This window comes from Neoarius graeffei, chromosome 3 (assembly GCF_027579695.1).
Source record: "Neoarius graeffei isolate fNeoGra1 chromosome 3, fNeoGra1.pri, whole genome shotgun sequence".
Taxonomy (NCBI): Eukaryota; Metazoa; Chordata; class Actinopteri; order Siluriformes; family Ariidae; genus Neoarius; species Neoarius graeffei.
Window position 1 is genome coordinate 16,686,572 of NC_083571.1, and position 14,329 is coordinate 16,700,900.

Consider the following 14,329-nt stretch of genomic DNA (forward strand, 5'->3'; position numbering starts at 1 on the left):
GGCTGGTAGTCTTTCAAACAGGGGAGGGTGGTCGGTTACGATATTTCCAGATTTTAAAAGAAAAAACATCAATTTTGCCCATACTCTTGCCTCTGATCTGGCTGATTGTTGGCAGCGTCACAAACTGTGAAATAACAGGTTCTTTTGGCCCATTAGCCTACTGTCCAATATACATGATGGTGGTGTTGGGGGGGAGGGGTATATTTTAACATTTTATATTTTAAAATTGTGGCATGTTGTTTAAAAATTGATCATTATTGAAAGCAGCTCTTTGTCAGGAACCTCAGCAGTAGAGCTAGGTGCCATACATTTCATTCAATGACACTTTCCCTATATTTTACTTATTTTGACTGAGAAATGTTTTATTGACAATTTTGATAACCCTTCACTTTTAATCCAGGTCTGTAGTGTGAAATGTTCTCGGCTGTGTTTTTGTTTAAAAATGTTTTCCAAATTGTAGCTGTGTTTAATTCATATCCAGAAAAATATATATTCCAATATAATATACTCAGCATAAACATTTTAAATAGATTCTATATTTTTCGTCCATCCATGACATATTACTAAAGTAGCCTATTTACTGTTGTTGATGTGGGTCACTTGCTGTTAGCCAATTCAATTTCTCGTACCAGGAGAGCTGAAAGGAACACATATTATTCCCTACCTTTTTCACCAAGTCAATTTGAGGCATTGCTCTACCCTGCTCTTTAATTTTAATTTTTTCCTCGAAAGGAAGACGGGCAAATGGCTTCGCCAAAATTAAATCAGCAATGCTTGGCATCCGTGCGCAGCTTTCTTGCTAGCTGACTAGCCCCCTCAAGTTCAAGTTCAGTCACTCAAATAAACGAAATTTCTGGAACTAAGATAGCAAACTTGACAACACTGTATTTACACTTTATTTACAATGAAAATATATACAAACTAAAAAAGCTGGTAGAAACCGTATATAATGAATGAAATCGAAATGTAAGCTGATCTCTTACAATACACCACAGCACTTGCGAATCCCCATGGGACTGAACTGAAATTCACCGCTGCCTGTCTATAGTTGAAACGAGCGGTCAATCAAAGAAAATATCCGGCCGCTTTCACCAATCACCAGTCTCCTCGCAGAAACTGCCATGTCCCTCCCATGTGAGGCTGGGAGTCCGTAGGCGGGCATTTTCGCATTTTGTCCAATAACCGTCTTGCATTTTGAGATTGAAAAGCGCATAGCTCCCAAATGCCATTGAAGTCCACTGAGGCTGGGAGTCCGTGGGCGGGCGTTTTCGCAGTATTTGTCCAATAATCGTCTTGCATTTTGAGATTGAAAAGCGCATAGCTCCCAAATGCCATTGAAGTCCACTGAGGCTGGGAGTCCGTGGGCAGGCATTTTCGCAGTATTTGTCCAATAATCGTCTTGCATTTTGAGATTGAAAAGCGCATAGCTCCCAAATGCCATTGAAGTCCACTGAGGCTGGGCTGCATCGTGCTGTTACGAGGGGGAAAAACTCACGCACACATTAAAGTTATAAGGGAATGATTTCGCACTGTAGTGGATTGAGCACATATATTTCTATGATTCTGGATCTGAAATAGCAATGTTATAAGGTCGGCTATAACATAAACCTAGCGCAATTCATCCTACACGATGTTCGTCATTTTTAGAGGAGGCTGAGCCTCCCTCGTTGTCTTAGAGCAATCGCCCGTGATAAAAAAAAAATCTCCTTCTCACCCCCGGGGGGGGGTGGGGGGTGGGGGGGGGGGTGGTATCCATGTCATCCTCAAGCTCGGGTCCTCTACCAGAGGCCTGGGAGTTTGAGGGTTCTGCGCAGTATCTTCGATGTTCCTAGGACTGCGCTCTTCTGGACTGAGGCTTCAGATGTTGTTCCTGGGATTTGCTGGAGCCACTCTCCCAGTTTGGGGGTTACTGCCCCAAGTGCCCCCACTACCACGGGGACCACGCAACCCTTGACCTTCCACATCCGTTCCAGCTGCTCTTTCAACCCTTGATACTTCTCAAGTTTCTCATGTTCCTTCTTCCTGATGTTGGCGTCAGCTGGGATCGCCACATCTATCACCACCACCCTCTTCTGCTCTTTGTCCATCACCACTATGTCCGGTTGGTTAGCCAGGATCTGTTTGTCAGTCTGGAAGCTGAAGTCCCACAGAACCTTGGCCCTGTTGTTCTCAGCCACCTTCTGTGGTATGGCCCATTGGGACTTGGTTACTTCTATTCCATACTGGTTGCAGATGTTCCTGTATACTATCCCAGCCACTTGGTTGTGCCTCTCCATGTACGCTGATCCAGCTAGCATCTTACACCCTGCTACTATGTGCTGGACTGTTTCTGGGGCTTCTTTGCACAGTCTGTATATATCCAGTATATATATATAAAGGTACTGATTGCAAAGTTATCTGAAAATTTAAAAATTTTTTATTGTGCATGGCATTTTCCTATGTCTCGCAAGAACAATATCATGCAGATGAGATGTGATCATTTTGATGTGCTGAGGATCGCTTTTCTCCGTTTTGGGACCGAATATCCTCCCTCTTGAGGTAAACAGTATGGCTCCATGGAAACAGCCAAGCATTGCTTTAACTAATTAGCATAATTACAGAACTGCGTCACACCAAGATGGCAACATGTGGAAAAGAAAACATCGTGACTCTGCATCAACCTCAGAGAGTTTTGAGCTGCAGGGATGTAATTTGTGGTTGACATTCACAAATAGATCTGTGAAACAAAAGATGAATATATCTTTTCTCTGTTACTGCTTTTGTGTTATTGTTTCTTTCTCTGTAAGATCAAAACATTAGGTGTATAACTCCATACTCGCTACTGTGGAGTCAAGCCCACGCATTCTAAAGCTAAGATGGCTAAGCACTAGCTAGAATAGCTTAGTTACCTGTCCAGAAAAATGACATGTCATCTAACCTTGCTCTATCTTGCAGTGGCACTCACTAGGCAGGTTTTCCTTTTCTTTTCCACTGGCTTTTAGCTGGAGGTAGAGTGGAGTCCGCCATGTTGACCATGCTGACTTGTTTTGGTTAAAAGTAGGTTAAACACACCCCATAGTGGTCACATGATATTGTTGCTCACTTGCTTCGACAATCTCAGTAATCAAAAATGTGGGACACTTTTTATCTTGGAAAAACCTTTACACACAGGATACATGGTGTGTGTGCAGCAGCGCAACATCTTGAAACTCCAACAGCTATAGAAATGGAACATTTTGCCCAGAATTCAGCTTTGCAGTCAGAACCTTTAATTAATGAATGAAGAAACAATTTTTAAAACAGTCTTTCTTTTGAGAGAGTCCTCACTGTGAAAATATTAATATTTTGTTCTAACAAGATAAAAAGATGAGGTTTATTCTTCATATGCAAATAATTCATTCAAAAGTATGCTTATTTATATAATATATAATGAGATAGGGACGGCATGGTGGTGTAGTGGTTAGCGCTGTCGCCTCACAGCAAGAAGGTCCGGGTTCGAGCCCCGTGGCCGGCGAGGGCCTTTCTGTGCGGAGTTTGCATGTTCTCCCCGTATCCGCGTGGGTTTCTTCCGGGTGCTCCGGTTTCCCCCACAGTCCAAAGACATGCAGGTTAGGTTAACTGGTGACTCTAAATTGACCGTAGGTGTGAATGTGAGTGTGAATGCTTGTCTGTGTCTATGTGTCAGCCCTGTGATGACCTGGCGACTTGTCTAGGGTGTACCCCGCCTTTCGCCCGTAGGCAGCTGGGATAGGCTCCAGCTTGCCTGCGACCCTGTAGAACAGGATTAAGCAGCCAGAGATGATGAGATGAGATATAATGAGATAATACTTCAGTGGTGTGTGTGTATGTGTGTGTGTGTGTGTGTGTGTGTGTATATACCATATATATATATATATATATATATATATATATATATCACGGGCAATTGCTCTAAGACAACGAGGGAGGCTCAGCCTCCTCTAAAATGACGAACATCGTGTAGGATGAATTGCGCTAGGCTTATGTTATAGCCGACCTTATAACATTGCTATTTCAGTTCCAGAATCATAGAAATATATGTGCTCAACCCAACTACAGTGCGAAATCATTCCGTTATAACTTTCCCCAGTTCGCCTAATGTGAGCGTGAGTTTCTCCCCCTCGTGACAGCGCGATGCAGCCCAGCCTCAGTGGACTTCAATGGCATTTGGGAGCGATGCGCTTTCAATATCAAAATGCAAGATGATTATTGGACAAATACTGCGAAAACGCCCGCCCACGGAGTCTCATGGACTCCCAGCCTCAGTGGACTTCAATGGCATTTGGGAGCTATGCGCTTTTCAATCTCAAAATGCAAGACGGTTATTGGACAAATACTGCGAAAATGCCCGCCCACAGACTCCGAGCCTCACAGTGGGAGGGACATGGCAGTTTCCGCGAGGAGACTGGTGATTGGTGAAAGCAGCCGGATATTTTCTTTGATTGACAGCTCGTTTCAAATATAGACAGGCAGCGGTGAATTTCAGTTCAGTCCCATGTGGATTCGCAAGTGCTGTAAGAGATCAGCTTACATTTCGATTTCATTCATTACATACGGTTTCTACCAGCTTTTTTAGTTTGTATATATTTTCATTGTAAATAAAGTGTAAATATAGTGTTGTCAAGTTTGCTATCTTAGTTCCAGAAATTTCGTTTATTTGAGTGACTGAACTTGAACTTGAGGGGGCTAGTCAGCTAGCAAGAAAGCTGCGCACGGATGCCAAGCATTGCTGATTTAATTTTGGCAAAGCCATTTGCCAGTCTTCCTTTCGAGGAAAAAATTAAAATTAAAGAGCAGGGTAGACCAACGCCTCAAACTGACTTGGTGAAAAAGGTAGGGAATAATACTCGTTCCTTTCAGCTCTCCTGGTACGAGAAAGTGAATTGGCTAACAGCAAGTGACCCACATCAACAACAGTAAATAGGCTACTTTAGTAATATGTCATGGATGAACCAAAAATATAGAATCTATTTAAAATGTTTATGCTGAGTATATTATATTGGAATATATATTTCTCTGGATATGAATTAAACACAGCTACAATTTGGAAAACATTTTTAAACAAAAACACAGCCGAGAACATTTCACACTACAGACCTGGATTAAAAGTGAAGGGTTATCAAAATTGTCAATAAAACATTTCTCAGTCAAAATAAGTAAAATATAGGGAAAGTGTGTTTGAATGAAATGTGTGGCACCCAGCTCTATGTTTGGCTCCCCAAGGTCAGTGCTTGTGCCTATTCCAGAACACTCTGCTGTTACTGCTGAGGTTCCTGACAAAGAGCTGCTTTCAATAATGATCAATTTTTAAACAGCATGCCACAATTTTAAAATATAAAATGTTAAAATATACCCCCCCAACACCACTATCATGTATATTGGACAGTAGGCTAATGGGCCAAAAGAACCTGCTATTTCACAGTTTGTGACCTTTTAAAATCTGGAAATATTGTAACCGACCAGCCTCCCCTGTTTGAAAGACTACCAGTCGCCACTGATATATATATATATATATATATATATATATATATATATATATATATATATATATATGAGATAATGCAGACTTAAAGTTTGAAAACAAAGCCAATGAAGTATATTGACATTCAACTGGCAAAGATTGATTATGACATCTATTGTATTGTATCTATTTCCTATTGCCTTATGCTACTCCTCTTGGCACATGTCACAGAACTAATTCATTGGTTCTGGCTGAATAGTTATGTCATCATGTTTTCATCTGTAAATAATTGAGGATTCATGATATATAATCTAAGTCCATTTTAACACTATAAAATGTGGAAAAACTTAACAGGAAGTGAATACTTATTCAGGACACCATTTTGTGATGTAAGAGCACACATTCAGAAGCATTAGCATTAATTAATTCCTCAGGCTTTATAGCTCAGATGCTGCAGTCACATGCATTAGCTTTGCCAGTTGTGAAATAAATGACCCACACTAATTGAAGTGAAACGGCTTTTAGTACCTCTCACAGGCGTCGGTGGTAATGGACTATCTGTGACTATGTGATGCACTGCAAAGTAGATGGTGACTGTGATTATAAATTTCAATCAAATTAAAAAGCATGAGCTCTTGTACTGTACATCATGGTGTCAGTGTACTCACCGTACCAGCCGGGTGGAGCTGGGCAATACACCGGTGCTGGGCGGCATGCTGGGACTGCAAGGATGTATGAAAGAATTCAAGCAATTAACATTCTCTTTATACTGTTTTAATAATATAAATAAATGTAAATTGCAGAGTTATAGCATTGGAGCATACTTATAATATACTTACGGTCCTGCAGTGGGGCTATAACATCAACGTCCTCTACAATTAGAAAATAAATATATCATTTTAAAGGGTTATTCCAATAAATGAGCATATTCACATGACATGGTGTATCAGTATCAATCCTTTTTGTGTTTGTAGACAATGTGCATGCAACCTGGTTGCAAAAAGGCCTGACTAGCCTAGCAACCTGACATGACTTGTAGTTTTATAATCTAACTGAGGAATTTAAGATTTTTACTGAAGAATCAAATTGAAAAGAATCCAATTGAAATTACTTCAAATGTTATCCATTTATTTCTATGGATTAGCACTAATTTACTAAATTAATCCTTCCAAATGGTGTACAGTGGTGCTTGAAAGTTTGTGAACCCTTTAGAATTTTCTATATTTCTGCATAAATATGACCTAAAACATCATCAGATTTTCACACAAGTCCTAAAAGTAGATAAAGAGAACCCAGTTAAACAAATGAGACAAAACTATTTTACTTGGTCATTTCTTTATTGAGGAAAATGATCCAATATTACATACCTGTGAGTGGCAATGCCGTGACGTCAGTAAAAACTATGTATAGTTAGGCTCGGCTACTGCTCCTTCCCGTCCTCTGTCCTCCTGTTACCCCCCCCCCCCCCCCCCCCAGAGAGGAGTTGTACAGTCTGATGGCGTGAGGGACAAAGGAGTTTTTGCACTTGGGAAGGAGCATTCTGTCACTGAACAGGCTCCTCTGGTTGCTGATGACGGTGTGCAGAGGGTGACTGGCATCGTCCATGATGTTCAGTAGTTTGTCCATAGACCTCTTCTCTGCCACTGTCACCAGAGAGTCCAGCTTCATGCTGACCACAGAGCCGGCCCGGCTGATCAGTTTGTCCAGCCTGGATGTGTCCTCCTTGGATGTGCTGCCCCCCCAGCACACCACGGTGTAAAACAGGACACTGGCGACCACAGACTGATAGAACATCCACAGGAGTTTCCTGCAGATGTTAAAGGACCGCAGTCTCCTAAGGAAGTATAGCCTGCTCTGTCCCTTCCTGTATAAGTGTTTGATGTTGCAAGTCCAGTCCAGCTTGCTGTCCAGCCACAGCCCGAGGTACTTGTAGGAATACACAGCCTCCACCTCGACTCCCTCGATCAGAACTGGTCGTGACCTTAGTCTGGACCTCCCAAAGTCAATGATCAGCTCCTTGGTCTTCGAGGTGTTGAGCTGCAGATGGTTCCTGTTGCACCACACAGCAAAGTCCCTCACCAGGCTCCTATACTCCTCCTCTCTGTCATCACTGATGCACCCAACGATGGCTGTGTCATCAGCAAACTTCTGAATGTGACACAGCTCCGAGCTGTAGCAGAAGTCCGCGGTGTACAGGGTGAAGAGAAGAGGGGCCAGCACCGTGCCCTGGGGTGCTCCGGTGCTGCTAATCACAGTGTCAGATGTGATGTCCTTCAGCCTGACATACTGCGGCCTGTCAGTGAGGTAGCTGGAGATCCAGGTGACCAGGCAGGGGTCCACTCGCATCCTGTTCAGGTTGTCCTGAAGCAATAGGGGCTGGATGGTGTTGAAGGCACTTGAGAAGTCCAAGAAGAGGATCCTCAGTGTGCCATTTCCCTTATCCAGATGCGAATGGGCTCGGTGTAGCAGGTAGAGGATGGCGTCTTCCATACCGACACCTGCCTGGTACGCAAACTGCAGACAGTCCTGGGCATGTTGTACCTGGGGTCTGAGGAGGCTGAGGAAGAGCCGCTCCAATGTCTTCATCAGATCTGAAGTGAGTGTCACTGGTCTGAAGTCGTTCAGCTCACTGGGCCGATTCTTTTTGGGAACTGGAACGATACATGATGTCTTCCAGAAGGTGGGCACTCTCCCCAGCTGCTGGCTAAGGTTGAAGATGCGTTGGAGTGATTCACCCAGGTCACAGGTCTTCACAGGTCTTCAGTAGTCGGGGACACACCTTGTCCGGGCCTGCTGCTTTCCTGGGGTGAAGCTTCCTCAGTTGACCTCTGACCTGGTCTGCAGTAATGCATGGAGGAGTCTGTCTGGAGCTTCCTGGCTCCAAAGGAAGTAGGTTACTCTAAGGGGCAACATCTGACTTCTGATGTAATCTAAAAGCCGACTGGCTGAAATTTATTTATGGGAATGCAAACTGTCCCATGTCTCCCCTGTCCCAAGTCTCCCTGCTCTCCCCTACATCTTTCATAGTAACTTTGAGTGTTTGTATTAGAAGGAAATTGAAGGCATACAAGTCTGTGTGGCTTTGTGGTCATGTTCAGGATGTAATATTTTACATCATCAAAGATGTTGTCCTGGCATTGAAAACCAAGGTGCTGACCAAACAGATACCATAAACTCGTGTAAGCTGAAGAAAGTTAGCAAGCTAAATGTGTTCATTGTAGACAACTCATCAGTAACAACGTGTCTAGGAAGGGTTACCTAGCTAGTTTCTTGATGTACAGTAGATTTTAGCCTAGTTTTTATGCAAGTTTGATAAAGCAATATATAAATCAGGCATGTTAGCTGACTAATAGGCTCCAGCTTGCCTGCGACCCTGTAGAACAGGATAAGCAGCTACACATAATAGATGGATGGATAGATGTTAGCTGACTACATCTATATTTATGGCATTTGGTAGATGCCCTTATCCAGAATGATTTACATTCATCCCATTTATACAAGTGGTTGAGGGTTTAGCGCCTTGCTCAAGGGGTTAACAGTGGCAGCCTGGTGGTGCTGGGATTTGACCTCATGACCTTCTGATCAGTAATCCAATACTACCACTGCTAACTAGCAAGATAAGCCTATTAAATTCTTAGTTAGATAGAGATCCATGGACTAATTATCCTTCATAACTACAACTGTCTTCTGTTGGCTTGGAAAGCTGTCCAGTTCAATAGGATATGGTTGTTGGTTCATTTTTTATTTAGCAGCAATAAATAGTCATTCCCTCATCAGCTTCTCTTTTGAAGTTAATTAGGCAAAAAGAAGCACTTTCTTGTGTTACTGAAGTGCAAACACTGGAGACTCCTTCCAAAAGTGCTAAACAAATGAAAACTTCAACATATCAACAATCCACATTTGGGTTTTTTTTGGACCATCCACCAGACAGGCCCCTGTGTAAGTTGTTACTAAAGAAACTGCAGTTATGGAACCAGAGACTGCATGATGTTGGGACTGCTTTTGTGCTTAAACATCAGTGTTTTGTTGTGGTGTAAACAAATCACAAAGCAAATGAATGCTGATCTGACTGAAAGCTGAGCAATGCTGCTCTTTTAAACGCCCTAATCAGGAATTGATTTACAATGTACTCTTATTCATATTGCTTTTTAATGCACAGGAAGTGCTACTGAATAATACAATCAATAGCAATATAAGTGTGCAAGATGAGCACAGTGTCAGAGAAAGCAATATTTTTTGTTCCTCTATGTACAAATGAACAAGAACAGAAACAATAACAGATACAAGTTATTATCTTGAATGTGTCCTAACAGTGCTTTAGAGGAAAGATGGATTAGAAATGCATACTGGCTGCCTTTGGACCTTGAAAGGTTTTGAAGTCTATGTTTAGCTTTCTTTATTAAAATCAATAATATGCATTCTTTAACTACAAAATGAGCATATATTTTTCAAGCAACAATACAATTTCTGTTTCTACATTTGATATGTTGTCTTTGTACTATTTTCAATTAAGGTTTCCATGATTTGCACATCACCAACGTATTCTGTTTATATTTTATTCAGCATCCTGAATTTTTGTATGACTGAAATATATTAAGATACTCTTTAATAAGAAGATTTGCAAGATTAATCATAATTTTAATTAAAACGGACATATTATGAAAAAAAAATAATTACTTGTGCACATACATTTGGATATCTGGAGCCTACAAACCCACAAACTCTAAAATAAGACACCCAGTCAGTTTTTTTTTTGCTCTGTCTATTTCAGAAAACATGTTCAATAAGCCATTCAGATTTGGCTCCTCTTTCTAGATCACAAATGGAGCTCATTAGAATGATCCCGCCCCTCATCTGAGTATCTCCACTCATGGCTTGAGAACTGCCTTTGTGAATTAATATTCATGAAGAAAGTGCTACTTGATTGGCTGGCAGAAAGGGGGGAAGGAGCTAATTATCATTTAAAGGAACAGGCGCTCAAATCAGCTGTTTTGAACAGGACTGTCTAGACAGGGTGAGAAGAGAGCTGTGGTGTTTTGTCCTTGTGGTATTTCAATGAACGCATGTCAGATTAAACAAATGAGACAATTAAACAATTGACCAATTAAACAAATGAGACAAAAATATTATACTTGGTCATTTATTTATTGAGGAAAATGATCCTATATTACATATCTGTGAGTGGCAAAAGTATGTGAACCATTGATTTCAGTATCTGGTGTGGCCCACTTGTGCAGCAATAACTGCAACTAAATGTTTCCGGTAACTGTTAATCAGTCCTGCACACCGGCTTGGAGGAATTTTAGCCCATTCCTCTGTACAGAACAGCTTCAACTCTGGGATGTTGGTGGGTTTCCTCACATGAACTGCTCGCTTCAGGTCCTTCCACAACATTTTGATTGGATTAAGGTCAGGACTTTGACTTGGCTATTCCAAAACATTAACTTTATTCTTCTTTAACCATTCTTTGGTCGAACAACTTGTGTGCTTAGTGTCGTTGTCTTGCTGCATGACCCACCTTCTCTTGAGATTCAGTTCCTGGACAGATGTCCTGACATTTTCCTTTAGAATTTGTGGGTATAATTCAGAATTCATTGTTCCATCAATGATGGCAAGCCGTCCTGGCCCAGATGCAGCAGAACAGGCCCAAACCATGATGCTGCTACCACCACCATGTTTCACAGATGGGATAAGGTTCTTGTGCTGGAATGCAGTGTTTTCCTTTCTCCAAACATAACGCTTCTCATCTAAACCAAAAAGTTCTATTTTGGTCTCATCCATCCACAAAACATTTTTCCAGTAGCCTTCTGACTAGTTCTCATGATCTTTAGCAAACTGTAGATGAGCAGCAATGTTCTTTTTGGAGAGCAGTGGCTTTCTCCTTGCAACCCTGCCATGCACACCATTGTTGTTCAGTGTTCTTCAGTTCAGAGGCCTTCAGTTGCTTAGAAGTTACCCTGGGGTCCTTTGTGCCCTCGCTGACTATTATACGCCTTGCTCTTGGAGTGATCTTTGTTGGTCAACCATTCCTGGGGAGGGTAACAATGGTCTTGAATTTCCTCCATTTGTACACAATCTGTCTGATTGTGGATTGGTGGAGTCCAAACTCTTTAGAGATGATTTTGTAACCTTTTCCAGCCTGATGAGCATCAACAACACTTTTTCTGAGGTCCTCAGAAATCTCCTTTATTAGTGCCATGAATAAAGAAACATGAAAAAATTCATGCCACAAACATGTGTTGTGAAGATCAGACTTTGATAGATCCCTGTTCTTTAAATAAAACAGGGTGCCCACTCACACCTGACTCTCATCCCACTGATTGAAAACATCTGACTCTAATTTCACCTTCAAATTAACTGCTAATCCTAGAAGTTCACATACTTTTGCCACCCACAGATATGTAATATTGGATCATTTTCCTCAATAAATAAATGACCAAGTATAATATTTTTGTCTCATTTGTTTAACTGGGTTCTCTTTATCTACTTTTAGGACTTGTGTGAAAATCTGATGATGTTTTAGATCATATTTATGCAGAAATATAGAAAATTCTAAAGGATTCACAAACTTTCAAGCACCACTGTATACCACAACAAAATGTTAAGAAATCATGGGAAAGTTGCCGGGGGTTTTTTTGTTTGTTTGTTTTACCCTTTTTCTGTGGTAACTCAGAATCCACCATCTGCTTCACAACTGGAGTGCAGAAAGATGAACATACAAAAGCGTATAAATCAGATACATTTTTTAAATAATTATTTCATTCAAATCTGCTGAGCTATTTCAGATCTTGAGTTTATTCCTAGAAATTTTTTTTTTCAAAGGAATTTGATAAAAATGCAATTTTTAGGTACTTGTAGTCATGAAGTATTATGAAATAAGAAAAAGAAGATGATGAGAAGAAGAAGAAGAAAAAGAAGTAGAAAGCATTTTATTTACAGTGGTGCTTGAAAGTTTGTGAACCCTTTAGAATTTTCAATATTTCTGCATAAATATGACCTAAAACATCATCAGATTTTCACCCAAGTCCTAAAAGTAGATAAAGAGAACCCAGTTAAAGAAATGAGACAAAAATACTATCCTTGGTCATTTATTTATTGAGGAAAATGATCCAATATTACATATCTGTGAGTGGCAAAAGTATGTGAACCTCTAGGATTAGCAGTTAATTTGAAGGTGAAATTAGAGTCAGGTGTTTTCAATCAATGGGATGACAATCAGGTGTGGGTGGGCACCCTGTTTTATTTAAAGAACAGGGATCTACCAAAGTCTGATCTTCACAACACATGTTTGTGGAAGTGTATCATGGCCCGAGCAAAGGAGATTTCTGAAGACCTCAGAAAAAGCGTTGTTCATGCTCATCAGGCTGGAAAAGGTTACAAAACCATCTCTCAAGAGTTCGGACTCCACCAATCCACAGTCAGACAGACTGTGTACAAATGGAGGAAATTCAAGACCATTGTTATCCTCCCCAGGAGTGGTCGACTGACAAAGATCACTCCAAGAGGAAGGTGTGTAATAGTCGGCAAGGTCACAAAGGACCCCAGGGTAACTTCTAAGCAACTGAAGGCCTCTCTCACATTGGCTAATGTGAATGTTCATGAGTCCACCATCAGGAGAACACTGAACAACAATGGTGTGCATGACAGAGTTGCAAGGAGAAAGCCACTGCTCTCCAAAAAGAACATTGCTGCTCATCTGCAGTTTGTTAAAGATCATGTGGGCAAGCCAGAAGGCTATTGGAAAAATGTTTTGTGGACAGATGAGACCAAAATAGAACTTTTTGGTTTAAATGAGAGGTGCAATGTTTGGAGAAAGGAAAACACTGCATTCCAGCATAAGAACCTTATCCCATCTGTGAAACATGGTGGTGGTAGTATCATGGTTTGGGCCTGTTTTGCTGCATCTGGGCCAAGAGGGCTTGTCATCATTGATGGAACAATGAATTCTGAATTATACCAGCGAATTCTAAAGGAAAATGTCAGGACATCTGTCCATGAACTGAATCTCAAGAGAAGGTGGGTCATGCAGCAAGACAACGACCCTAAGCACACAAGTCGTTCTACCAAAGAATGGTTAAAGAAGAATAACGTTAATGTTTTGGAATGGCCAAGTCAAAGTCCTGACCTTAATCCAGTTGAAATGTTGTGGAAGGACCTGAAGTGAGCAGTTCATGTGAGGAAACCCACCAACATCCCAGAGTTGAGGCTGTTCTGTATGGAGGAATGGGCTAAAATTCCTCCAAGCCGGTGTGCAGGACTGATCAACAGTTACCGGAAACGTTTAGTTGCAGTTATTGCTGCACAATGGGGTCACACCAGATACTGAAAGCAAAGGTTCACATACTTTTGCCACTCACCGATATGCAATATTGGATCATTTTCCTCAATAAATAAATGACCAAGTATAATATTTTTGTCTCATTTGTTTAACTGGGTTCTCTTTATCTACTTTTAGGACTTGTGTGAAAATCTAATGATGTTTGAGGTCATATTTATGCAGAAATATAGAAAATTCTAAAGGGTTCACAAACTTTCAAGCACCACTGTATTTATACTTTCAAGGCACTTAAGGACACAATAAAAATCAACATACAAAGCCTAAAACACAAAAATATAATTGTAACGTTATTAAGCGCTGAAGTCAGACAGAGTTGGCAAGTTTCTAAAGGTGTCTTAAGGCAGGATTTAAAGGTTGGGAGAGAATCAATATTACAAATGTCATGAGGAAGAGAGTTCCACATGTGAGGAGCGACACGACTGAAGGCTCTAAACCCCATGGTTTTCAAACAAGCTGAAGGTGTAACGAGATTGATGGAAGAAGATCTAAGAGTATGAGAAGGTGTGCAGATGTGAAGTAAGTTAGAGAGATAC

General features: G+C 41.0%; 1 protein-coding gene across 6 annotated transcripts in view; it reads right to left on the reverse strand.

Annotated features, from left to right (window-relative positions):
• Nucleotides 1–14,329, reverse strand: part of trdn (triadin) — a 265,042-nt gene that overhangs the window by 67,581 nt on the left and 183,132 nt on the right. For all 6 annotated transcript variants that reach the window (XM_060916449.1, XM_060916445.1, XM_060916447.1 and 3 more), the window contains 3 exons: nucleotides 6,298–6,330; nucleotides 6,127–6,180; nucleotides 5,987–6,034 (listed from right to left, as the gene is read on the reverse strand). In XM_060916449.1, coding sequence (XP_060772432.1) covers nucleotides 5,987–6,034; nucleotides 6,127–6,180; nucleotides 6,298–6,330 — 135 coding nt within the window. The remainder of the gene's footprint in view (nucleotides 1–5,986; nucleotides 6,035–6,126; nucleotides 6,181–6,297; nucleotides 6,331–14,329) is intronic.